Source organism: Chlorocebus sabaeus, chromosome 14 (assembly GCF_047675955.1).
Source record: "Chlorocebus sabaeus isolate Y175 chromosome 14, mChlSab1.0.hap1, whole genome shotgun sequence".
In the NCBI taxonomy this organism is placed as follows: Eukaryota; Metazoa; Chordata; class Mammalia; order Primates; family Cercopithecidae; genus Chlorocebus; species Chlorocebus sabaeus.
This window is the reverse complement of record NC_132917.1, coordinates 84,891,924-84,919,609: the sequence shown is the minus strand read 5'-3', so window position 1 is coordinate 84,919,609 and position 27,686 is coordinate 84,891,924. Positions and strand designations below refer to the sequence as shown.

At 36.5% G+C, this 27,686-nt stretch overlaps 1 protein-coding gene and 1 pseudogene across 1 annotated transcript in view; one reads left to right on the top strand and one right to left on the bottom strand.

Annotated features, from left to right (window-relative positions):
• The window catches only part of DNAH6 (dynein axonemal heavy chain 6), a 313,929-nt gene that overhangs the window by 39,171 nt on the left and 247,072 nt on the right, over positions 1–27,686 (bottom strand). Inside the window, exon 64 of the mRNA XM_007970043.3 lies at positions 16,700–16,890. Coding sequence (XP_007968234.3) covers positions 16,700–16,890 — 191 coding nt within the window. The remainder of the gene's footprint in view (positions 1–16,699; positions 16,891–27,686) is intronic.
• On the top strand, positions 1,631–7,410 carry LOC103220983 (L-lactate dehydrogenase A chain-like; annotated as a pseudogene).

Genomic DNA, 27,686 nt, shown 5'->3' with positions numbered 1-27,686 from the left:
TAGTTATCAAACTTTCCATGATCAATGTGAAAAAAAATTCTTAAAGGCAGCTAGAGGAAAAGGTCAGATCACTTACAAAGGTCATCCCATAAGGCTAACAGCAGACTTCTCAGCAAAAACATTACAAGTCAGAAGAGATAACATAACTATATTCAGCATTCTTAAAGAAAAGAAATTCCAACCAACAATTTCATATCCTGTCAGACTGAACTTCATAAGCAAAGGAGAAATAAAAGCTTTTCCAGATAAGCAATTGCTAAGGCAATTCTTTACCACTAGACCAGCATTACAAAAGATTCACAAAAGAGCTCTAAACACGGAAATGAAGGAGTGATACCTGCTACCACAGAGACACACTTAAGTCCAGAGCCCACAGACTCTATAAAGCAACTACACAATCAAGACTACAAAGCAACCAGCTAAAAATATCACGACAGGATCAAAACCTTACATATCAATATTAACCTTGGATATAAGTGGTCTAAACACCCCATTTAAGAGGCACAGAGTAGCAAGTTGGATAAAAAAAAAAAGACCCAACCATCTTCTATCTTCAAGAGATTCATTTCTCATGTAACAAAACCAACAGGTTCAAAATAAAGGGGTGGAGAAAGATCTATCATGCAAAAGGAAAACAAGAGAAGAGGAGGTGACTATTCTTATATTGCAGAAATAAGACTAAATTGACAACAGTAAAAAAGGACAAAGAAGGGCATTGCATAATGGTAATGGGTTGAACTCAACAAAAAGACTTAACTATCCTAAATATAGATGCACCCAACATTGGAATACACAGATTCATAAAACAACTACTTCAAGACCTACAAAAATACTTGGAAAGCTACATTTAATAGTGGGGGTACTTCAGCATCCCACTGACAGTATTAGACAGATCACTGAGGCAGAAAACTAACAAAAAAATTCTAGACATAAATTAGATACTTAATCAATTGGATCTAAGAGCTATCTACAGAATACTCCACCCATCAACCACAGAATATACATTTTTCTCATCTGTATATGGAACATAGTCTAAGATCAACCACATGCTTAACCATAATAGATTTGATAGATTCAAAAAGATCAAAATCATACCAAGCATACTCTCAGACAATAGTGGAATTAAAATAGAAATCAATACCAAGATCTCTCAAAACCACACAATTACATGGAAACGAAACAACTTTCTTCTGAGTGACTTTTGGGTAAATAACATATTAAGACAGAAATAAAACACTTCTTTGAAACAAATGAAAAGAAAGACACAACATACTGAAATATCTGGGATGCAGTAACAGCAGCGTTAAAAGTTTACAGTATGTCTGGATGCAGTGCCTGTAATCCCAGCACTTTGGGAGGCTGAGGTGGAGGGCACTTGAACTCAGTTTGAGATGATCCTGGGCAACCTGGCAAAACCCTGTCTCTACAAAAAATACAGAAATTAGCCAGGCATGGTGATGTGTGCCTGTAGTCCCAGCTCCTTGGGAGGTGGAGGAGGGAGGATCACCTGACTCTGGGGAGGTTGAGGCTGCAATGAGCCATGATCACTCCACCACAGTACAGCCTGGGCAACAGACTGAGATCCTGTCTCAAAAAAAAAAAAAAAAAAAAAAGTTTATAGTGCTAAATTCCTACATTGAGAATTAGATTCACGATCTAATACTGCAATTAGAGGAACTAGAACAAGAACAAACAAATCCTGAAGTTAGCAGAAGAAAAGGAATAATTAAAATCAGAGCAGAACTAAATGAAATTGGGACCCCAAAATCCATACAACGAATTAATAAAGCCAGGTGCTGGAGCCACTGCCGCCGAGTCCGGATCTCATTGTCATGCGCCCCTGACACCTGCTGGATGTGCATTCCCGATTCCTTTTGGTTCCAAGTTCAATATGACAACTCTCAAGGATCAGCTGATTCATAATCTTCTAGAGGAAGAAGAGACCCCCCGAGAATAAGATTAGAGTTGCTGGAAGGGAACCAATGCCGAAGACCGTGGGCGGGGGAGGGAGGCGGGGGTGGACAGGGAGGCAGCTTGTGAATTTTCGTTTTACTGTTTAACTTTATTAAAAAAGAAAAAAAAGGGAAGAGAATAAAATGTTTTGACCCTTAAAAAAAAAAAAAAGATTATAGTTGCTGGGATTGGTGCTGTTGGCATGGCCTGTGCCATGCCAACAAGTCCACAAAGGACTCAGTAGATGAACTTGCTCTTGTTGATGTCATGGAAGATAAATTGAAGGGAGAGATAATGGATCTCCAATATGGCAGCCTTTTCCTTAGAACACCAAAGATTGTCTCTGGCAAAGACTAATGTAACTGCAAACTCCAAGCTGGTCATTTTCACTGCTTGGGCACATCAGCAAGAGGGAGACAGCTGTCTTAATTTGGTCTAGCATAACATGAACATCTTTAAATTCATCATTCCTAATGTTGTAAAATACAGGCTGAACTGCAATTTACTTATTGTTTCAAATCCAGTGGATATCTTGACCCATGTGGCTTGGAAGATAAGTGACCTTCCCCAAAACCGTGTTATTGAAAGTGGTTGCAATCTGGATTCAGCCCAATTCCGTTACCTGATGGGGGAAAGGCTGGGAGTTCACTCATTAAGCTGTCAAGGGTAGGTCCTTGGGGAACATGGAGATTCCAGTGTGCCTGTATGGAGTGGAGTGAATGTTGCTGGTGCCTCCTTGAAGACTCTGCACCCAGATTTGGGGACTGATACAGATAAGTAATAGTGGAAAGAGGCTCACAAGTAGGTGGCTGAGAGTGCTTATGAGGTGATCAAACTCAAAGGCTGGGGCATTGGACCCTCTGTGGCAAATTTGGCAGAGAGTATAATGAAGAATCTTAGGTGGGTGCACCTAATTTCCACCATGATTAAGGGTCTCTATGGAATAAAGGATAATGTCTTCGTTAGTGTTCCTTGCATTTTGGGACAGAATGGAATCTCCGACCTTGTGTGAAGGTGACTCTGACTCCTGAGGAAGAGGTCTGTTTGAAGAAGAGTGCAGTTACACTTTGGGGACTCTAAAAAGACTTGCAATTTTAAAGTCTTCTGATGTCATACCATTTCACTGTCTAGGGTACAGTAGGATTTTAGTTGGAGGTTGTGCATGTTGTCCTTTTTATCTGTTCTGTGATCAAAGCAGCGATATTTTAAGATGCACTGGGAAAAACATCAATTCCTGAAGTTGGACATAGGAAAGGTTTGTAAAATCCTACAGCTATATCCTGATGCTAGATGGTATTAATCTTGTGTAGTCCTAAACTGGTCAGTGTGAAATAGTTTTACCAACTCTGAGGCAACTCTGCCAATGCTGCACATGCTGCAGTTGCCCCTTGAGCCAGATGGATGTTTACTGTGTGTATATAACTTTCTGGCTCCTTCACTGGACATTCCTAGTTCAACATTCTTTCCCAATCAGTCACATCCTGGGATCCAGTGTATAAATCCAATATCGCATGTCTTGTGTATAATTGTTCCAAAGGATCTTATTTTGTGATCTCTATATATATCAGTAGTGTACATTACCATATAATGTGAAAAGATCTACATATAAACAATGCAACCAACTATCCAAGTATCATACCAACTAAAATCCCCAATAAACCTTGACCACTGAAAAAAGAGAATGAATAAAACCAACAGTTTGTTTTTTGAAAGGATAAACAAGATTGATAGACACTAACTAGATTAACAAAGAAAAAAAGAGAGAAGATCCAAATAAACACAATGAGAAATGACAAAGGTGATATCACAACTAATCCTACAGAAATACAAAAGATCCTCAGAGACTATTCTTAATAACTTTCTGCACAGAAACATGAAAAGTCTAGAGGAAATGGATCAATTTCTGGAGACACACCACCTCCCAAGATTGAACCAGGAAAAAACAGAAATCCTAAGCAGACCAATAATGAGTAATGAAATTGAATTGGGAATAAAAATCCTACCAAGCAAAGCCCTGGACCAGAAAAATTCACAGTGGAATTCTACCAGATATACAAATAATAGCTGGTACCAATCCTACTGAAACTATTCCAAAATTCAAAAAGCAAGGACTCCTCTCTCACTCATTCTGTGAAGTCAGCATCATCCTGATACCAATATCTGGCACAGACACAACAAAAATGAAAACATCAGGCCAATATCCCTGATGAACATAGATGCAAAAATTCTCAACAAAATACTAGGAAAGTGAATCCAGCAGCATATTAAAAAGCTAATTCACCATGACCAAGTAGGCTTCATTCCTGGGATGCAATGCTGGTTCAACAGACACAAATCAGTAAATGTGACTCACAAAAAAACCAGAATTAAAATAAAAAAAGCATGATCATCTCAACAGACATAGAAAAGGCTTTTGATAAAATCCAACATTTCTTCATGACAAAAATTATTAACAAAGAAACTAGGCATTGAAGGGACATACTTCAAAATATTAAGAATCATCTATGACAAATCCACAGTCAATATCATACTGAATGGGCAAAAGCTAGAATCATTCTCCTTGAGAACTGGAACAAGACAAGGATTCCCACTCTCACCACCCCTTTTCAAGATAGTACTGGAAATCATAGCCAAAACAATCAGGCAAGAGAAAGAAATAAAATACATCCAAATAGGAAAAGAAGAACTCAAACTATCTTTCTTCTCCAATCACTTGATTTTGTAACTGGAAGACTGATAAATGTCTTCAGTAAGTTTCAGGATACAAAATCAACGCACAAAAATCAATAGCATATCTATACAACAATAACAATAAACTGAGAGCCAAATCAAGAAAGGAATGCCATTTACAATAGCCACAAAAAGAATAATACATCTAGCCAAGGAGGTGAACGATCTCTACAAGGAGAACTGCAAAATACTACCAGAGGAACTCATAAATGACACAAACAAATGGAAAAACATTCCATGCTAATTCACTTGAAGAATCAATACTGTCAAAATGACCATACTGCCCAAAGCAATATACAGATTCAACACTATTCCTATCAAACTACCCATTTCACTGCAAAACTATTCTAAAATTCATATATAACCAAAAAAGAATCTGAATGGCTAAGCAATCCTGCGTAAAAAGAACAAAGCTGGGACATTATATTACCCAACTTCAAACTGTACTATAAGGCTACAGTAACCAAAACAGCATGGTACTGGTACAAAAATAGACACATAGACCAATAGAACAGAATAGAGACCCCAGAAATAAAGCCGCACACCTACAGTCATCTCATCTTTGACAACACTGACACTAATAAGCAATGGGGAAAAGGTTTTCTGTTTAATAAATGATGTTAGGATAGCTGACTAACTACATGCAGAAGAATAAAACTGAACTCTTATGTTTCACTATATACCAAAATTAACTCCAGATGGATTAAAGATTTAAACGTAAGACCTCAAACTATAAAAATCTTAGAAGATAACCTAGGAACCACCATTTTAGACATCAGCCTTGGAAAAGAATTTATGACTAAGTACTCCAAAGCAATTGCAAAAATTCAAAAATTGATATATGGGACCAAATTAAGTGGAAGACTTTTTGTGCAGAAAAAGAAACTATCAACAGGGTAAATACAACCTACAGACTGGGAGTAAATATGTATCTGAAAAAGTCTAATATTCAGAATCCATAAGAAAGTTAATTCAACAGCAAAAAACTCCATTAAAAAGTGGACAAAAGATACGAATAACACTTCTCAAAAAAAGACATACAGGCATCCAAAAGCATATAAAAATGCTCAATGTCACTAATCATCAGGGAAATGCAAATGAAAACCACAATGAGATACCATCTCACACTAGTCAGAATGGCTATTATTAAAAAGTCAAAAATTAACAGATGCTAGTGAGGCTGCATAGAAAATGGGACACTTACACACTGTCGGTGTATAAACTGTGCATTCATTCACAGTGTAAATTAATTCAGCCACTTTAAAAAGCAATTTGGAGATTTATGAAAGAACTTAAAACAGAATTACCATTCAACCCACCATTCCCATTAATGGGTATATATCCCAAAGAAAATCAATTATTCTACTAAGAATACACATGCACTTGCAGTATTCACAATAGCAAAGATATTCTATCAAGCCAGATTCTCTCATAATGGTGGACTGGATAAAGAAAATGTGGTACTATAAACCATGGAATATGATGCAACCACATAAAGGAATAAAATCTGGTCCTTTGCAGCAACATGGATGCAGCTGGAGGTCATTACTATAACACAGAATCAGAAAACCAAATACTGCATATTCTCATTTATAAGGGGAAACTAAACATTGGGTATACAAGGACATAAATATTGGAAAAATGGACACTGGAGACTACCAGATAGGGGAGGAAGAGAGGGTTGAAAAACTAACTCTTGGGTATTATGCTCACTACTTTGGTGATAGGATCATTTGTATTCAAACTTCAGCAACATGCAATATGCACATGTTAAGAAACCTGAATCTAAAGTAGAAGTTGAAGTTTTAAAAAATGAACATTTTCTAATTTCCCTTGTGATTTCTTAAAAGTGTATCATTTAATTTCCATATGTTTTTGAATTGTCCATATTTCCTTCTGTTATTTATTTCTAATTTTATTCCATTAGTGTTTGAAAGATGCTTTTTATGGCTCAATCTTCTTAAGTTTATTGAGACTTGCTTTGTGGCCTGACATATGAACTATCCAGGAGAATGTACTATGTGTACTTGAGAAGAAGGTTTATTCTGATATTGTTGGGTACAGTGTTCTATATATGTCTGTCAAATCTGTTAATATTAGTTTTAATGTTGTTGAAGTCTTCTATTACCTTATCTTTTTTTCATGATTGTTCTATCCATTATTAAAGATGGGACATTGAAATTTCTAACTGTTTTCATTGAACTATTTCTGCCTTCAATTCTGTCAGTTTTTACTTTATATATTTTGGGACTTGGTTGACAATTGTTATGTCTTTTTGATGATTGTCTTATCATTAAATTATATTGTCTTTTGTAACAACTTTTGTCTTGAAGTCTATTTTTCTTCCTGATATTATAGCCACTTCAGCTCTTTTAGTTACTGGTTGGATCTAATGTGAATCTCTTGTAGGCAGCATGTAATTGAATTTTGTGTGTGTGTGTGTGTGTGTGTGTGTGTGTGTGTTTGAAATCCATTCTGCCAATCTCTGTCTTTAAATTGGAGACTTTAATCCATTTGCATTTAATATAATTACTAATAAGGAAGAATGTACTTCTATGATTTTTTTACGTGTCATATCCTTTTTGTTCCTCAATTCCTCCATCACTGCCTTCTTTTGGTTAGTTAGATATTGATTTTGATTCTCTGCTCATTTCTTTTACTATATTGTATATATTTTTAATTGTGTTCATAGTGACCATGTCATGGATTACAATTAACATCTGAATTCATAAAAATTTAAATTTGAAATAATACCAATTTAGTTTCAGTTGTATACAAAATTTGCTACTACATAGCTCTGCCTTCTCTTGTGTTGTTATTGTGTCACAAACTACATTTTTATACATTGCATGACCACCAACGTATATTTATAATTATTGTTTTATGCTTTTGCCTTTTAAATTATATACAAAATGAAAAGAGGAATTATAAGCCAAAAGTATATTATTAGTGACATATATTTACCTATGTAGTTATGCTTACTTGGGTTATTTATTTCTTTGTGTGAATTCAATTTGCTGTCTAGTGTCCTTTAATTTTAGTCTGAACAACTCATTTTAGTATTTCTTGTAGGGCAGTTCTACTAGTGACAGACTTTCTCAGTTTTTGTTTACCTGGGGATGTCTTAAATTTTTCTTCATTTTTGAAGGATCATTTTGCCAGATATAGAATTCTTGGTTAACAGTCCCTCTTTCACCCCCAGAACTTTGAATATGCCATTCCATTGCCTCTGATGTCATGGATTCTGATGAGAACAGCCATTAATTTTACTGAGAATCTCTTATCTGTGAAAGTTCACTTCTCTCTTGCTGCTTTCAGGATTATTTCTTTGTCTTGTCTTTTGATAGTCTGATTATAGTGTGTCTTGGTATAGCTCTCTTTGAGTTTATCCTACTTAGAATCATTAAGGTCTTTGGATGTGTAGATTCATATCTTTTATCAATTTGGGAAGTATGGGACATTATTTCTTCAAATGTTCTTTCTTTCCCCCTCTTTCTCCTCTTCTCGGATTTCCATTAGTGTATGTTGATATGGTCGATGGTATCTCTCAGGTATCTTAGGTTATGTCAACTTTTTTTGAGACTGAGTTTCGCTCTTTGTGTGCAATGGTGCAATCTCAGCTCACTGCAAACTCTACCTCCCAGGTTCAAGGGATTCTCCTGCCTCAGTCTCCTGAGTATCTGGGATTACAGTCATATACCACCACATCCAGCAAATTTTGTATTTTTAGTAGAGACGGGGTTTCTCCATGTTGGGCAAGGTGGTCTCCAACTCCTGACCTCTGGTGATCCACTTGCCTTGGCCTCCCAAAGTGCTGGGATTAAAGGTGTGAGCCACTGTGCCTGGCCCACCTTTTTTTTTTTTTTTGACACAGGATCTTGCTCTGCCAATAGGCTACAGTGCAGTGGTATGATCTTAGATCGCTGGAGCCTCAAACTCCTGGGCACAAGCAATCTTCCTGCCTCAGCCTCCCAAGTGGACTACAGGCACATGCCACTATGCCAGGCAAATTATTATTATTATTATTATTATTATTTGCAGAGGCAGGGTCTTGCCTTGTTGCCTAGGCTGGTCTGTAACTCCTAGCTTCACATGATCCTTCCACCTTGGCCTCCTACAGTGCTGGGGTTACAGGTATGAGCCACTACACCTGGCAGGTTCTGTTTGTACTTTTTTCTTTCTGCCCATCAAATTGAGTAATCTCAACAGACCTATCTGCATGTTCATGGTTCTTTCTTCTGTTTCTTAACATCTATTCTTGTATCCCTTTTGTATATTTTCCATTTTATTGTACTTTTTATCTCCAGAATTTCTACTTGGTTCCTTTTAATAAATTCTATCTCATTGATATTCTCTATTTTGGTGAGGCATCATTCTCATGTTTTCCTTTAGTTGTTCATGTATCCTTTAACTGTATGAGCATATTTAAAATAGTTGATTTAAAGTTTTTGTCTAGTAAGCCCAATGTCTGGCATTCATCAGGGTCAGTTTTTATTGTTTTTGAATGGGTCATAATTTCTTATTTCTTTGGATACTTTGTATTTTTTGTTGTTGTTGTAAAGCAGACATTTAGAATATTATAATGTCACAACTCTAGAAATTAGACTGTCCTCACTTCCCAGTGTTTCTTGTTGTTGTCTTTGGTTTTTTAAATGACTTTTGTGAACTAATTTTGTAAGGTCAGTATTTTTTGTTGTATGTCTCTATTCAATTAGTTTAGTATTACTAGATTAGCTAGTAATTCAACAGAGATTTCATTAAATGTCTGAAATAACCACAACAAAAATTTCCCAGATTTTGCAGATGGGCTCTGTGTGTGCCTTGGGGTCTGATTTCAACACTCAGCTGAGCAGTTTACAAATCTGCATTAACCTTCACTTTCTGGTTGGGCCAAGCCTGAAGGTCAACCAGAGGTTACAGCTTAGTTCCTTCTCACGTCTTTTGTGAGTACACACCCAACCGTGAACCTGAGTGTGGCCTTCTGGATTCCCAAAAATATGTGGGAGATTTTCAAACTTTTTGTTTCCCAAAGCATCTTACTCTCACCTTTCCTCCCAGGCTTTCTGCTTTGTCTGCTTGTTGCCTCAACTGTTATCCCTTGGGCCAGGAGGCAGTGGCTCATACATTTTACCTTTAAATAATTTTGACAAAATCTTCCAGGGTAATACCTCTCTCTTGGAGCATTCCTAGTTAGATGAAATAAAATCAGGACCTGTGACCTAGTCCTTCAAAGAGCCACCAGACAGGCCAAAACAAACAACTACAATCCCCCAAGAACAAGATATTTTCTGTTCACTATGGCACCAGGAACTCACACCACTGCTCAGCTAGAGAATGTGGGTTGGGGTAAGTTAAAATGCTACAAGGCTCTCCCGTCTAGATTCAGCTGTTTTTTCTTTATTAAGCATTCACTTGGTTGCTGAAACCTTTGGTTATTTTCCAGAGTTTTGATAAAGTTGATTAGGACAGTTTTTCCCAGACTGTTATTTTTGTGTTGTCACACCAAGTGTCAGGTTCCAGCCCATGCTGAGGTCTGAGGGGGAGTGAGTGGACGGGTGGCAGATAGCTGAAAGAACATTCGCGGGGTCATAGGCAGGTAAAATATGGCTTTTATTCTCTGGCTGCTCTGTCTGTCTTTATCTTGGTTGCCCACTCTGGCTGCAGCCCTTCTCAGAGGCTGGCTCCACGGCTCCTGCCGCCCGCATGGCCCTCCCTTACAGGGTCAGCAACTCCACTCTCTCTCTCTGGGTGTGGACAATATGTACAGCATCAGCAGGGCAGTTGTACCTTTTACAAATAGTGGCTCAGAGCCAAGTATGAGTTTACACAAACAGGTTATATAACAAGTAGAGTTTTGTGCCTGTGCTCCAAACTTGCTGAGTCACACTGGCCCAGATACCTGATTCAACCTACTCTTGAACTTAGCACATACATTTTCTTTACACGTGTAGAGATAGATTTTTGGAATTTCTACTCTGCCATTGTTTGCTGATATAACACTTGGCTTGGTTTTTCTTGGTCCTTGCGTTTATATGTAAGTTTTAGAAGTATCTTGTCAATTTCCACCCAAAACACTGAATGGTATTTTGATGTGGTGGTATTGAATATATAGATCAACTTGAAGAGAATTGATATCTTTACAATATTGAGTCTTCCACTTAATAAATATGGCATATCCATCCATTTACTTAGGTCTTTTTGATTTCCTTCAGTAATATTATATACTTTTCTGTGGTGAGATCTTACATATCTTTTACTGTATTTGTCTTGAAGTATTTGACTTTTTATGCTTTTATTGTGGGAGGGTTTCTAATAATAAATTTCTTTTAAAATTATTGGACTATTCAGCAATGCCATTTATGCTTATCAATTTTAAAAATTATGTTTTTTGAGGAACTTTAAATTTCACTAAAATTTTCAAATTCAGTGATACAAGTTTTTTAAAATAATATAATCATTTTAATGTCTGCTGATCTGTAATGATATTCCCTCATTCATTTTGATAAGTTTTTTTAGACTCTCTAATCAGTTTCAGTAGGAATTTACTAGTTTTATTAAGCTTAAAAAGTTAACTTTTGGTCTTTTGGATCCTGTCTATTGTATGTTTCCTAAGTCATTAATTCTTGCTCTTATTTTTATTTTTAAAATTCTAGTAGAATTTAATTTCTGTTTTATATATATTTTTATATAACATATATATTTAAGCCTATAAAATTTCCCTCTTATTCTGGCTTTAGGAGTATCTCACAAGTTTTGATATAGTTCCACCGTTATTCTGCTTAATTTATTTTTGAGTTTCCGTTTTCAATTATTTTTTGTCTAAAAAAGGCTTAATGTTGACTTCATTTTTTAAGAGAAGTTTTGACAGTAATTTGCTTTTCACACTTAGAATATATGTCTTCCAGATTTCGTTATTTCTGCAGAGAAATCAGTCAATGGCATATTTGTTGCATCTTTAAAGTTAATCTGTTTTTAATATGTTCTTTTTTCCCCCCCACAATTCACTATAAGGGGTCTAGGTAGAGAATTTTCTTTGCATTTATTATGCTTGGGGTTTAGTAGAGTTTATATAATCTGTGGATGGATGTCTTTCGTTTTGGAAAATTCTCAGCCATTGTTTATTAAAATATTCTTCACTCTTCTCTCCTTCTGGGACTCAAACTACACTTTAATAGATCTTGCCAGTGTATCTCTGTCTCTTATCTTCTCTTCCATCTTTTCCATTGTTTTGTCTCTTTATACTTTCAATTCAGCAAATTGATATATTGAATTCTTTCTTTCAGTTATATATATAGATATATATACACACACACTTATAAATATGTGTATCTATATATATATATATACTTTTTTTTTTGGACACAGGATCTCACTCTGTCACTCAGGCTCGAGTGCAGTAGCATGAACATGGCTCACTGCAGTCTCAACCTCCTGGGCTCAGGTGATCCTCTTACCTCAGCCTTCTGAGTAGCTGGGACTACAGGTGTGCACCACTCCACCTGGCTAATTTTTTGTAATGATGGTGTCTCATTATGTTGTCCAGTCTGGTCTCAAACTCCTGGGCTCAAGTGATCTTCCTACATAGCCTCCCAAAATGCTGAGATTACAGGCATAAGCTACTGTGACTGGCTCAGTTATATTTTTACATTCTAGAATTTTATTTTAAGTAATTTAAATTGTCTGCAATTTTCTCAATTTTTTATTTCCTTGAACATTTTGAAGTTATCTTAAAATTAATGTCATGTATCCACTATCAGGATACCCTGTGCTCTGTTTCTAATATATACTGTTTTTCTTGGTTTTTAAACACATAGTCCGGGGTTCTCTCGTACATATTTTCTTGTGCAGCTAAAATGTTCTGTTCCCCCAGATAAGATTTACATTTTCTGGCAGGCATCCAGAGATACTAGTAGTCAGGGATCATCTTAACCTCTTTCACAAACCATTTATTTCTTACCTGGCATTATTTGTTTTGATAAATCTCCTTGGAGTGCAAACCTAAAGTAAGCGGGGTTTACCGGCCTCCCCTCCTACTTAGTGGGCTCTGGGTTCTTATTTTGTCTCTTTTGTCCTCTGTAGTAATCAAAGTGTCTGCTCAGCTTCACAGCCCTTTAGCCTCCTCCTCTGGTGCCTCTAGGGAAAAAACGGCCTTGAGTGCTGGGCTCATTGCTCTAGGTTTTCCTTTTCTCCTAAATATTCTTCACTTATTTATTAATTCTCCAGACCTTCAAACATATATTTCCTTACATATTTTGTCTATGGTTTCTGGGTATTCTTAGTGGAAATATTGATCTGAGTCCTTAGTTTGTTATCACTGGAATGAGAAGTATCAATTTACCGCTAAGTGCCACATGATTACATCCGACAGGTTTTTATGTGTAATATTGTTTTTGTCATCTACTTCCACTTACGGAAATTCCCATTATGTTTTCTCTTTAACACATGGACGTGGAGAAGTGCATTTTTTTGTTTCCCAAAATGTTTAAAAATAATGTTTTAAGATAGATTCCTAAGATTTTATTGTGGTCAGAGAAAATATCTGTCTTCTTTTAGAAATATGTGTCTTTCTAAACACATGGCTAATTTTTGTAAATGTTCCATGGATGCTTGAAAATCTTGCATTTGTTACATTTGTTAAGTACAGAAATCGAAGTTCTTAATTTCACTGTCTGAATATTTTATATTTTTACCAATTTTGCAACTTTTGTTTGCTTCATGACAGTTTCTGTCAGATGTGTTGAAATTTTCCATATTAATGTTGATTTATCAATTTCTTCTTGTATAAATTTCTCCAGTTTTTGCTTTATACAATTCAACATTTGTTGTTAGTTGTGTACAATTTCACAATTGGTGTCTCTTCTTTGTGAATAATTTTGTATATCATGTAGTTTTCCATTTTATCCTTAATAAAATGTTTTGCTTCAAACTCTGTTTTGTGATATAAGTTGGAACTATTACTAGCTCTCTTTTCATTAGTATTTGCATGGCATGTATCTTTTGAATTTCTTTATTTTCTACCTTCTGTATTGTTTTTATATTGTATATGTGATTTCTAAATAGCATATATCAAAATTGCATATATTGCATATATTGTTTTTATATTGTATATGTGATTTCTAAATAGCATATATCAAAATTGTCTTTGAAATCTAACTTGATCACTTTTATTTGTTCTTAGGTGAACAAATAAATAAATGAACAAATATTTATACCTATGTAGGTATTTGCACTAATTTCTACTCTCTGGTTTGACTTTTTGGCTTACTATACTTCATTTTTTATTTTCTTCATTCCTATCTGCTTTTGGATGGAAATATTGGACTATATCCTTTTTCTCCTCTGCTTGTTTGGAAGCTGCAGATCATTTATCATTTTAGTCTTTTCCCCTAAAATTTTAACACGTACATTAAACCAGTAATTTTCCTAAGGGAATATAGTGATTCTATACTTCTTTTTTCCTCCTGAATATATCAAGAAATTAGCACTCATTAGTTACTGATTAATAATCTTCCTAATTTTCTAATTGTCACCTTGAATTCTACCCTTACTTTAAAAATTATTATGAAATAGTTAAGAGTTACAAAAGTGATGAAGTTAATACAACGCGTATTCATGTATCCACAACCCAGCTTAAGAAATAAAACATTATCTACAAGATCTGAGACTGTAGTCTGCCTCTCCCTGTTTACTTCTTATTATCTAACCTCCACTCCCAAGGTCATTTCTATTCTGGATTTCAAATAATTTCTTTACCTTTCTTTACACTTAAAAAAAATATGAATTCTTAAATAATGTTACATGCAATTATTTGCTTGTTTAATAATTTTACATATTTTATTCTACTTCTTGAATATTTAAGTTCTGAAATGTAACTTTTTTGCTCAATATTAGTTTGTGTGACATAGTCATATTGATAGATATTATTCTAGTTTATTCATTTTCATGGCTATACTGTATTATATTACTTTTTATGAATGTATCAATTTATATACTCATTTTCTAGATGGAAATTTAGGTTATTTCCAACTTTTGTTATTACAAACAATGTTTCTGTAAATGTTCTTGACACTATTCACAGTAGCAATGATATGGAATCAACCTAGGTAGGTACTCATCAATGGTGAATTGGATAAAGAAAATGTATACATACACCATGGAACACTATGCAGTCATAAAAAGAATAATATGCTCTTTGCAGCAACATAGATGCAGTGGGAGGCCATTTTCTAAAATGAATTAATGCAGGAACAGAAAATGAAATACCACATAAGTCTAAGAGTTGAAGTTATTTAAAAAAGGACTTGAATGTGGTTTCTTATACAAATATGATTGATTTTTTTCTCGATGATGCAAATTCAGTAGTGAATTGTTGAGATATTGAAGATGCCCTCTTTAACTTTAATATATGCTGCCAGATAATTTTTGCTTACTTTTTACTCCCCTTGCAATATGAATTATTTCCATAGCTCCATATCTTTGCCACCATTTTGCCAGTTGGATAGGTGTGAAATGGCATCTTTTCATGGTTTTAATTTGTTGTTTTCAAATTACTAGTAAGGTTGGACGTATTTTAATATGCTTATTGGGCATTTAGTTTTCCTTTTCTGAGAATTCTGTTTGTATTTTTTGTCTTTATTCCTATTGGGTTGTTTTCTTTTTCTTACTGATTCACAGAAACTCTTAATAAGTCTATAGTAATACTTTGTTGAGATTTCAGAACCAAAGGCAAACGTTTAGGATCATTTGATGATTAATTTTATGTGTCAACTTGTCTGAGGCATGAGATATTTACATATTTGGTCAAACATTATTCTGGGTATGTCTATAAGGGTGTTTCTGGGTGAGATTAGCATTTCAATTAATAGACGAAGTAAAGCAAATTGCCCTTCCTAAGCTAAGTGACTGGGACTTAGCTAATCAATTGAAGACCTGAATAGAAAAAAAGGCAGAATAAGAGAGAACTTCTCCTACCTGACCATTAAGCAGGAACATCAGTTTTTTTCTGGCCTTTAGACTCAGACTGAAACATTGGCTCTTCTTGTGTCTCAAGCCTGCTGAGTTTTGGACTGATACACATACCATTAGCTCTCCTGGCTCTCAGGCTTTTGGACACAGACTGGAACTACACATCAGCTGTGCTGAGTTTCTAGTTTGTTGACTGCAAATCTTGCAACTTCATACACACATACACACACACACACACACACACACACACACATACACACACACACACATCTTATTAGTTCTATTTCTCTGGAGACTTCTGACTAATACAGAACATGAACTCCAAATGAAGAGATGGAACACATCCTTAATGGAACCCATCCTTAATTCCTAGTCCAGGGACCAGGCCAGACCAGCCACTCCATGAAGGAACCCAACAGAGCTGGAGGCTACCTTGTGGATCTGAGACCCCTATTCTCCTCTGCCGCTGTGTGGTCTTGTGTACTTTTTTACTCACCTGGATAACATCTTGGAGAAGATTAGGGATAGAAAGAGGAGTCAGGAAGACTGAACTTTCATTAAAAAAACCCAAATCAGCTTACTGTAAAGGAGACATTTAAATCAGAAGAAAATAATGTAAATGGGTAAGTTTAAACATTCCCCTTGTCCCTATTACCCAGCAGAGTGAAGACTCATGAGAAAGATGAGATTAATAATGGAACATAAAGAACTCTTCTTTTGTATAGTTGACTATAGAGCGTACACTTCAGTACCTTTTTGGTTATGTTAAAATCCTGTGTTAAATACCAAACAAATTTCAATCATTATTCCACTAGATTATTATACTTTAACATTTTAAGCAATTACTCCTTTGCTTAAATAACATTTACAGCTACTTTTATGATTTTTGACCCTATTTTAACAATAGCTAACTATTAACATATCTTAATTTATTTAGTAAGAGATACCTGAATGTAAGAGTTTATGCTCCACAAGGGGAAGAACAAAGGCAAATTTTAACAGAGATGTTCATACGTATATGCATTATTAAAACTGCACAACATGACCTTACCGTTCTGAATATCCACTTTCCCGGGCAAACCTCTGAAATGCACCCATGGGATCTGAGCCTGTGCTTAAGATGAATACCAGGGGAGTGTTGCATGACATGTCTTGATACAGGGTAGCCAGGTCCACAGGTGGTGTCTCTATAAACTGTTTTCCAAGATTTTCTATCACAAAGTCTGTAAGAGCAAAAACCACCTGAAAGTTGAAAAGAAAAAAAAAGTATGTTGAATGAGGATCCTTCATAATTTTATCCTAATTTTCTCCTTCAGCCCCTCAGAGGATGGTGCCTTGTGTTTTTGTACTTATTCTGTCTTGATTGGGTATACATCTTTATTTACTTATTTATTTATTTATTTTTTATTTTTATTTATTTATTTATTTTTGAGATGGAGTCTCACTCTGTTGCCCAGGCTGGAGTGCAGTGGCACGATCTCAGCTCACTGCAAGCTCTGCCTCCTGGGTTCATGCCGTTTTCTTGCCTCAGCCTCCCGAGTAACTGGAACTACAGGCGCCTGCCACCATGCCTGGCAAATTGTTTGTATTTTTAGTAGAGATGGGGTTTCACCATATTAGCCAGGATGGTCTCAATCTCCTGACCTCGTGATCCACCTGCCTCAGCCTCCCAAAGTGCTGGGATTACAGGCATGAGGGTATACATCTTTTTATAGATATTATTTGCTGGATTTGTTCAGCAAATATCTGTAGACAGCTATGGTTCTCATGACTCACAAGCAAGATGAAATATTAGGTAAGAGGGAAGTCCCTCAACATTCACTCTATTTATGAAACTGCTGTCTTCCCTTCCTTGCCTCTTCTGGCCTGTTTCACATTATTGTGGACTTTACTTTCAGCCCCTACATTGTCTCTTTCTGCATTATTGATCTCTGTTTCCTTGATATTCCTATCATCATACAATTAAGCATTACTATATTCCATCCTTAAAAATAAAACCAAAACAAAGATCTTCCCTTGATGGCAGCTACTTTTCCAGCCACTATTTCATTTCTTTGCAACCACTCACAAGCCAACTTTTCAGAAAATTGGCTCAGTTTATTGTCTCCCTTTCTTCATCTCATTCACTCACCAGCCCCTTCTGACCCTTCTCTGGAACCAACCTCAGCCTTGATGATTATGCCCAGGCCTGGCCATTTCCTATATCAATTTGGTTCTTTCACTGATCCTACCCTACCTTACCTACCCCATTCCTGTTCTTGCTGGCCTTGTCCCTCCCCAACCCATATGGAGCCTTCGTGTGAGAGAAAAAGGTGTCTCCTCTTCAAGGGACTTTTAATGTGCCAGAAAGCCGTCATGATAAATACACAGCCTATAATATCTACAATATGAATGACTCCCCCATAGGTTGTTCAGTGTACATCCTGCACAACTGTAAACAGCAGCCCTCCCCTTAGCCCTTCACTAGCTATCATCACCGTTCTGTCCAAACAAGCCTTACTGTGTGTGTGTATCTGTGTGTATGTAATGCTGTTGGGCAGGGAAGTGTCCCAACCTGGTCTAGGGCCATGGCCTTGGATCACACGCTTCTGTGGCCATTGGGAAAAGATGGTGTTCACATGCTTGTTCCTTTAAGTGGGGATGTATTATGGTACTAACTATAAAGGTGTCAGGGTCTAGGAGGAACAGCCATGCAATAGGGCCATCACGTTTGGGGCTTAGTTCTAATTCTAGTTGTGTCAATGTGTGGCTAAGTATAATTCACTTAACCTTTCCAGCATCAATTTCTTTATATTTTGTTTCAGGTGGACACTCTTTTTGGTATAAATTCATGGGGTAAAAGTATAATTTTGTTACATGCATAAACTGCAATAATGGTTGAGTCACTGCTTTTAGGGTTTCCATCACCTGAATAATGTTCACTGTGCTCATTAAGTAATTTATTTTATCATCCATCCCCTTCCCACCTTCTCACCCCTCTGAGTCTCCATTGTCTATCATCCCTTTCTCTACATTCATGTGTACATAATATTTAGCTCTCCTTTATGAGTGAGAACATGTGATATTTGCCTTTCTGTGTCTTACTTGTTTCAATTAAGACAGTGGTCTTCAGTTTCATCTATGTTGCTGCAAGAGACATGATTTTATCTATATTTATGGTTGAATATAGTATTCAATTGTGTATATATACCACATTTTATTTATCCAATCATTCATTGATGGACATGTAGGTCGATTTCATATCTTTGCTACTGTGAACAGTGTTGTGATAAACATGAGCGCAATTATCTTTTTGATATATTGGTTCCTTTCCTTTGGGTAGATACCTAGTAGTGAGACTGCTGGATCAAATGATAGTTCTTTTTACTTCTTTGAGAAATCTCTGCCAGGTATGGTGGCTCATGCCTGTAATCCCAGCACTTCAGGAGGTCGAGGCAGGTGAATTGTTTGAGCCCAGAAGTTTGAGGTTGCAGTGAGCTGTGATTGTGCCACTGCATTCCAGCCTGGGTGACAGAGTGAGATCATGTCTCAAAAAAAAAAAAAAAATTTATACTATTTTCCATGGGGGTTGCACTAATTTACATTCCCACCAAAGTGGGAATGTATATTTCCTTTCCTCTGCATCTTCACTGACATTTGTTATTTTTTTACTTTTTAGTAATAGCTATTCTGACTGGGGTATGATAAAATATTTCATTGTGGTTTTAGTTTGCATTTCTCTGATGATTAATGATGTTGAGTATTTTTCATATACCTGTTAGCCATTTGTATATTTTTTGAAAAATGTCTATTTATGTCCTTTGCCTATTTTTAATTGGATTATCTCTTTTGTTATTGTTATTGAGTTCCTTGAGTTTCTTGTGTATTGTGTATATTAGTCCCCTGTCAGATGCATAGTTTGTAAGTATTCTCTCCCATTCTGCAGATTATTCATTTATTCTGCTGATTATTTCTTTTGCCGAGCAGAAGCTTCTTAGATTAATTAAGTCCCATTTGCCTATTTTTTGTTGCCTGTGCTTTTGAGGTCTTAGTTGTTAATTCTTTGCCTAGACCAATGTCAAGTTTCCCTAGGTTTTCTTCTAGTATTTTTATAGTTTCAGGTCTTATTTTTGAAGTCTTTAATTCATCTTTAGTTGGTTTTTATATAGAGTGAGATATGGGTCCAGTTTCATTCTTCTGCAAATGGCAATCCAATTTTTCCACCACCATTTACTGAAAGAGGTGTCTTTTTCCTTTTGTATGTTCTTGTTGACTTTGCCAAATATTGGTTGGTTGCAAATACGTGGCTTTATTTCTGGATTTTCTATTCTGTTCCATTGATCTATGTATCTATTTTTATAACAGTACCATGCTGTTTTGGTTACTATAGCCTTGTAATATAATTCCAAGTCAGATAATGTGATGCTTCCAACTTTTTCCTTTTTGCTTAAGATTGCATTGGCTATTTGGGCTCTTTTTTGGTTCCATATAATTTTAGGATTGCTTTTTCTAAATCTGTGAGAAACAATGTTGGTATTTTATAGGGTTTATGTTGAATCTGTGGATTGCTTTGGACAGTATGGTCATTTTATTGATAGTAATTATTCTTATCCATGGGCATGGGATGTTTTTCCATTTATTTCTGACATCCACAATTCCTTTCTTCAGTGTTTTGTAGTTTTCTTTGTAGAGATCTTTCACTTCCTTGGTTAAACATATATATTCTAGGTACTGTTTTTTTTCTTTTTCTTTTTTTTTTTTTTTGAGACAGAGTCTCGCTCTGTTGCCCAGGTTGGAGTGCAGTGGCACAATCTCCTCAGGTCACTGCAACCTCCATCTCCTGAGTTCAAGCAGTTCTCCAGCCTCAGCCTCCCAAGTAGCTGGGATTACAGGCAAGCACCACCACACCCAGCTAATTTTTTGTATTTTTAGTAGAGATGGGGTTTTGCCATGCTGCCCAGGCTGGTCTTGACCTCCTGAGCTCAAGCAATTCACCTATCTTGGCCTTCCAAAGTGCAAGGATTACAGGTGTGCACCCAGCCAGGTATGTTGTGTTTTTTTGTTTTTGTTTTGGTAGCTATCATAAACGGGTTTCCTTCTTAATTTCATTCTCGGCTAGATCATTATCAACATGTAGAAAGGCTACTGATTTTCATATGTTGATTTTATATTCTGCAACTTTCTAAATTCATTTATCAAATTTAGGAGTTCTCTGGTGAAGTTTTAAATTTTATTTTTTGGATATGTCATACCATACCGTATCATCAATAAACAGGAATAATTTGACTTCATCTTTTCCAAACTGTATGCCTTTTACTTTCTCTTGCTTGATTGCTCTGGCTAGGACTCTAGTACTATGTTGAAGAGAGGCGGTAAAAGTGGGCTTCCTTGTTTTCTTCCAGATTTTTGAGGAAATGTTTTCAACTTTTCCTTATTCAGTATAATGTTGACTGTGAGGTTATGAGGTTATCTTATATATGTTCCTTCTATGACTAATTTATTGAGGGTTTTCTCATGAAGGGGTGCTGAATTTTATCAAATGCTTTTCTGAGTCTATTGAGAAGATCATATGATTTTTGTCCTTAAATCTGTTTATGTGATGTATCACATTTATTGATTTGCATATGTGAAACCATCCTTGCATCCCTAGATAAAACCCACTTCATATTATCTTTTTGATATTATCTTTATATTATAGTATCTTTTTGATGTGCCATTGAATTAGGTTTGCTAGTATTTTGTTAGGGACTTTTGAGTCTATATTTTTCAGGGATATTGGTCTATAATTTTCTTTTTTTGTTGTGTCCTTATCTGGTTTTGGTATCTGGATAACACTGGCCTCATAGAATGTGTTAGAGAAAATTCCCTCCTTCTCTACTTTTGGAACAACTTCTTTTATCGTTTTTATTTCAAAAGGCTTTGATTATATAAACTATTTGCTTTTTACTTTGCTAAAACGTGATCCAAGAGTTTACAATGAATTACAATATACAAAACACCAATAACTTATTGGGGTTGCTATTTAAATACCAAAATGGTAACACACTCATGAAATGCTCTTGAACTTAAAAAGTTGGAGAAATATTTTTCTTGCAAACAGGACAAACTGTCACTAATGTTACATAGTGATCTTGGTTCTCAGTGGCTTTATCACAAGCTCTTAGTTTGTTACAAGCATATGTAACATGTGCAATTTCTCATGTGTGTGAACTAATTTTCTTTATGAAACATTTTAAATATGCAGAAAATAAATGTGCATAAAACACCCCCTCATTTGGGCGCTAGTCACCCAATACATATATCCAAGAACATGGTTAAGTACATAGAATACAGAAAGGAGATGCATCAATTAAAGCTATGGAGAGGAGGATTCCTGCAGAATTAGCATGCGGTTTCTTGTCCTTTGATTTGTCCTAGTGCTAGTTGTCTCTCCAGGAAGGTGGAAGGTGAATGATTCTCAGGAGGAAGAAGGGGCTGTACCATAGAAGTGAGTTATGTATGCATGCCAGCCCAAGAGTTGTATCTCACTATCACTGCTAAGTGGTTCTCCCCACTTTCACATTAAGTGATTTAGAGTTCTCTGCTGTTTACAATAGTGTATTAAAGATCTTGTTCATACAAAAGATAACAGTAACTCCTATCTTAGTTACTCACTTCTTTGATTGTAGCTATTCTTGTCAGTATAAACGAACCAAGCCTCCTTCCTGATGTTGAAACCATCACTGGCATAATGGCCTGAATAGAGAGTGTTTCCTTATGACTGACAACATGCTGACATGGCAGGAGTATAGAAGATTTCCTGGCTTGACATTTTTGATCAGTTCTTCAGCTTTAGCTTTTGTGCAGTCTGTATATACATTTGCTGACTTTCAAAGTCCTTATCAGATCCCACTCTACCCAAGAAAGTCTTGCCATTCTGCAGTGGATTTGCAGTGGACTTGCAGTGGACTTAACTCTGTAGTTACGTTGAGGTCTTTCTCTCTGTGCTCCCCTGTACTGTGCTGCTGTAGGTTCCTAGATAGTGACACTGACCTGTTTGGTCCTCGAGGGCTTCTTCATATCACATGGCTGGAACAGATCAACTTCTCCCTGTGCCTCTTTTGGGTATTTTTCTGTCCTACTCTCATGGAGATTTTGATGGTAGTGATGGCAAAAATTTTCTGTGGAAATGGCTTGGATTTCTTATAATCTATAAAGCCTAGATATCCAGGCATTTCTTAAAGATCACCCTCTGCAAAATCCCATGTCTGTATTGCAGGATCATTAGAGAATGTTCAATCTCTTCCCTCTTTATCACCAAGTTCTTTGCTAGGAGCTCCTCTCTCCTTTTTATAAAATTGAATTTCCCATTACGATATATGTGACTCTATTATGTTTTGCTCAGAACCCTCTTTTTAGCTTTGCTGCTTGATCCTTCACGCAGTCTCTGGCTGGCTGAAGCCCTCAGAGCATTTTTCAGTTTATCCTTTCCATCAGAAGTCATCTGGCATTTCCAAAGGCAATTCCTGGCCTCAGAGGAATACTTTTTTGAAGGTATTGATGGGTGAGTGCACAAATTCACCATTGAAAAATTCTCTGTGACCAGAAATTCCCTGCCCAGAGGAAGGGCATGGTTCTGTGTTTTCTTTGGATGAGAAGATAAGTTTAAATATTTGGGAATAAGGATTCCTTGCTCATCTTTCACTAGTGACAAATCTTATTAAAGCCATAGTGTATTAGGCAACCTATCAGGACCCTGGGTAACCTACTGAAATTGTGCAATATAATAGAACCCTTGTCCTCACACTTCTTAGCATCATACTCAAGTTCCTGAGACCTAAAGAAAAAATGAGAGAATGTTAAGTGGAATAAGGAAGTATATTTTTCCTTTAGAAGGCTAATGGATAGGTCATTAAATGGGTTATGAGAATTACAGTAACTCAAACTTTAAGTTGATAATAATTATTGCATACTCCTGTAGCAGTATTATCAGCAAAAATCCATCAAGGTAAACTTTCCTTCTTAAGTTCAATATTTATCTTCCACGATTTAATTTTTCTATGTCTTCCTTCACTCGATCCAAGTAGTGGCTTAAAAATTCTTGTGAGAAACACTCCACATACTGGGAATATAGAAGAGAACTTCCTCAACCTGATAAGGGATAGTGTATTAGTCCATTTTCACACTGCTGATGAAGACATACCCAAGACTGGCCAATTTACAAAAGAAAGAGGTTTAATTGGACTTACAATTCCATGTGGCTGGGGAAGCCTCACAATCATGGCAGAAGGCAAGGAGGAGCAAGTCATGTCTTACATGGATGGCAGCAGGCAAAGAGAGAATGCTTGTGCAGGGGAATTCCTCTTTTTAAAACAATCAGATCTTGTGAGACTTACTCACTATCACGAGAACAGCACGGGAAAGATTTGCTCCCGTGATTCAATTACCTCCCACTGGGTCCCTCCCACAACACATGAGAATTCAAGATGAGATTTTGTGGGGACACAGCCAAACCATATAAGATATCTATGAAAAGCTGACAGCTAATATCATACTTAATGATGAAAGGCTGAATGCTTTTCTTCTAAGATCAGAAACAAGGCAAATATCTGCTCTTATAACATTTATTCAACATCGTGTTGTAGGTTCTATCTAGGGCAATTAAGCAAGAAAAATAAAAGCATCTAGATTAGAAAAGAAGTAAATTTATCTTTATTTGAAGGTGACATGATTTTGTATATACAAAACACTAGGGAACTCACTCAAAAACTATTAAAACCAATAAACAAGTTTGGCAAGGTTGCAGGATACAAAAATGTACAAAAATCAACTGTATTTCTACACAGTAGTAATGAGAAATGAGAAAATGGTTTTAGCCTGTTTTGTGCTGCTATAATAGAATACTTGAGACTGGGTAATTTATAAAGAAGATAGATTTATTCGGCTTACGGTTCTGGAGGCTGGAAGTCCAAGAGCATGATATGGCATTTGACAAGGGCCTGTATACGGCCTCATCCCATGGTGGAGGGCAGAAAGGCAAGAGAGGGCAAGAGAGCAAGACAGCAAGAGAGGCCCAAACTTGCTTCTATAACAAGCCCACTCTTGTGATAACTAAACCACTCATATGGCAATGACATTAACCCATTCATGAGCTCAGAGTCCTCATGACCTAATCACTAGTTAACACTGCTGTATTGGGGATTAAGTTTCTAATAAAGAAACTTTGGGGAACACATTTAAATCATGGCAAAAATTAAGAAAGTAATTCAATTTACAATAGTATCAGAAAGAATAGATTACTTAAAAATAAGTTTAACAAAAGAAGTACAAAACTTCTCTGAGAACTATGAAACATTGTTGGATAAAGTTGAAGAAGATCCAAATAAGTGGGAAAACACCACCTGTTCATAGATCAGATGACTTAATGTTGTTAAGATGTTAATATTCCCCAAATTGATCTACAGGTTCAATGCTATTCTTATTAAAATCGTAGCTGGCTTCTTTTCAGGAACTGACAAGCTTATTCTAAAACTCATATGAAAGTTCGAGGGACCTGGAATAGCCAAAACGATCTTGAAAAAGGAAAACAAAGTTGGAGGGGTCATGCTACTGGATTGTAAAACTTATTTCAAAGCTGCAGTAATCAAGACGGTGTGATATTGGAATAAGGATAGACATATAGGCTAATGGAATAGAACTGAGAATTCAGAAATGAACTCTCACAATTGTAGTCAACTTATTTTCAGCAAGGCTGCCAGAATCATTCAATGGGTAGGGAATAGTCTTTCAACAAACGATGCTGTGACAACTTGTAGTCACATGCAAAAGAATGAAGTTGGGGCTGGGCATGATGCCTCATGCCTGTAATCCCAGCACTTTGGGAGGCCAAAGGCTGGTGGATCATCTGAGGTCAGGAGTTCGAGACCAACCTGGCCAACATGGTGAAATCTGTCTCTATTAAAAATACAAAAAGATAAGCCAGGTGTGGTGGTGGGCACTTGTAATCCCAGCTACTTGGGAAGTTGAGGCAGGAGAATCACTTGAACCCAGGAGGGGAGGTTGCAGTGAGCCGAGATTGTGCCATTGCACACCAGCCAGGGTGACAAGAACAAAACTCCTTAAAAAAAAAAAAAAAAGAAAAGAAAAGAAAAGAAAAGAATGTTGGACCCTTACTTCATACCATATACAAAAATTAACTCAAGGCTAGGTGTGGTGGTTCATGCCTGTAATCCCAGCACTTTGGGAGGCCAAGGCAGGTGGATCACAAGGTCAAGAGATGGAGACCATTCTGGCCAAAACGGTGAAACCTCGTCTCTACTAAAAATACAAAAATTAGCTGGGGGTGGTGGCGCATGTAGTCCCAGCTACTCAGGAGGCTGAGGCAGGAGAATCGCTTGAACCTGAGAGGCGGAGGTTGCAGTGAGCTGAGACCATGCCACTGCACTCTGGCCTGGCGACACACTGAGACTCTGTCTCAAAAAAAAAAAAAAAAAAAAATTAACTCAAAATATATCAAAGATCTAAATGTAAGAGCCAAAACTATATATATATATATATTTTTAAACAGAGTTTTGCTCTTGCTGCCCAGGCCGGAGTGCAATGGTGCGATCTTGGCTCACCACAACCTCTGCCTCCTGGGTTCAAGCCAATCCCCTGCCTCAGTCTCCTGAGTAGCTGGGATTACAGGCATGCACCACCACACCTGGCTAATTTTGTATTTTCAGCAGAGACGGGGTTTCTCCATGTTGGTCAGGCTGGTCTCAAACTCCCGATCTCAAGTGATCTGCCCGCCTCGGCCTCCCAAAGTGCTGGGTAAATTCTCAGAAGAAAACGTAGGTGTAAATGTTTGTGACCTTGGATTAGGCAATGGTTTCTTAGTTGTGACACCAAAAGCACAAGCAACAGAAAAAAAAAATGGATAAACTGGACATCATGAAAATTAAAAGCTTTTGTGCTTCAAAAGGACACTACTAAGGAAGTGAAAAGACAGCCTATAGGATGGGAGAACATTCTTGCAAATCATATATCTGATAAGAAACTTGTAGTTAGGATATTTAAAAAAGCCTTTTACAACTGCATGATAAAAAGACAAATAATCCAGTTTAAAATGGTAAAGAATCTGAACAGACAGTTCCACAAGCAGCCAAGAAGCACAAGAAAAGATGCTCATTATTATTAGGGAAATGCAAATCAAAGCCATAAGGTACCAATTCACACCCACTAGGATGGCTATAATAAAAAAGATAATAATAAATGTTGTGAGGGTGTGGAGAAATTGGAACCCTCATACACTGACGGTGGGAATGTAAAATGATACATGCTTTTAGGAAAACAGTCTGGCAGTTCATGAAAAAGTTAAACATATCATATAATTCAGCAATTTCACTAAGTAAATACATAAGAGAAATTAAAACACATGTCCACACAAAAACTTGTACACAAATGTTTATGGCAGCATTATTCATAATAGTCAGAAAGTGGAAACAACATAAATGTTCATCAACTGAGAATGAATATATAAAATGTGGCATATCAATGCAATAGTATATTATTTGCAATAAAAGGGAATGAAGTATGGACACTTGACACAACAGAGATGAATCTTTAAATATTATGTTAAATGAAAGGACAGGACACAAAAAACCAGAACAGGCAAATCTATAGAGACAGGAGTAGCCTAGCGTTGGTGATGATGGCACTGGGGGATGAGGGCTATGGGTATGGCATTTTTTTTTGGGGGGTGTAATTAAAATGTTCTAAATCGATCTGGTGATGGTTGCACAACTCTGTGAAGATATTAAATGCCATTGAAGTGAATATCTTAACTGGGTGAATTGTATAATAAGTAAATTATCCCTCAATAAAGTTGTTAAAATTGTTACTACACATGATCAGAGAATATGTCTGTGACAGCTAACGTGGCTTTTTTAACATTTTCAAGTAACTCTTGCTTAATCTGTATGACATAGAGATCTTTCCTACTTAGCAAGCAGTTGTGCCAAGTATCAATGAGACTCTTGTGGGAATCTTCTTCCATGGGATATTCTGCTTAAATAGTCAGGACATGGCAGAACTAACAA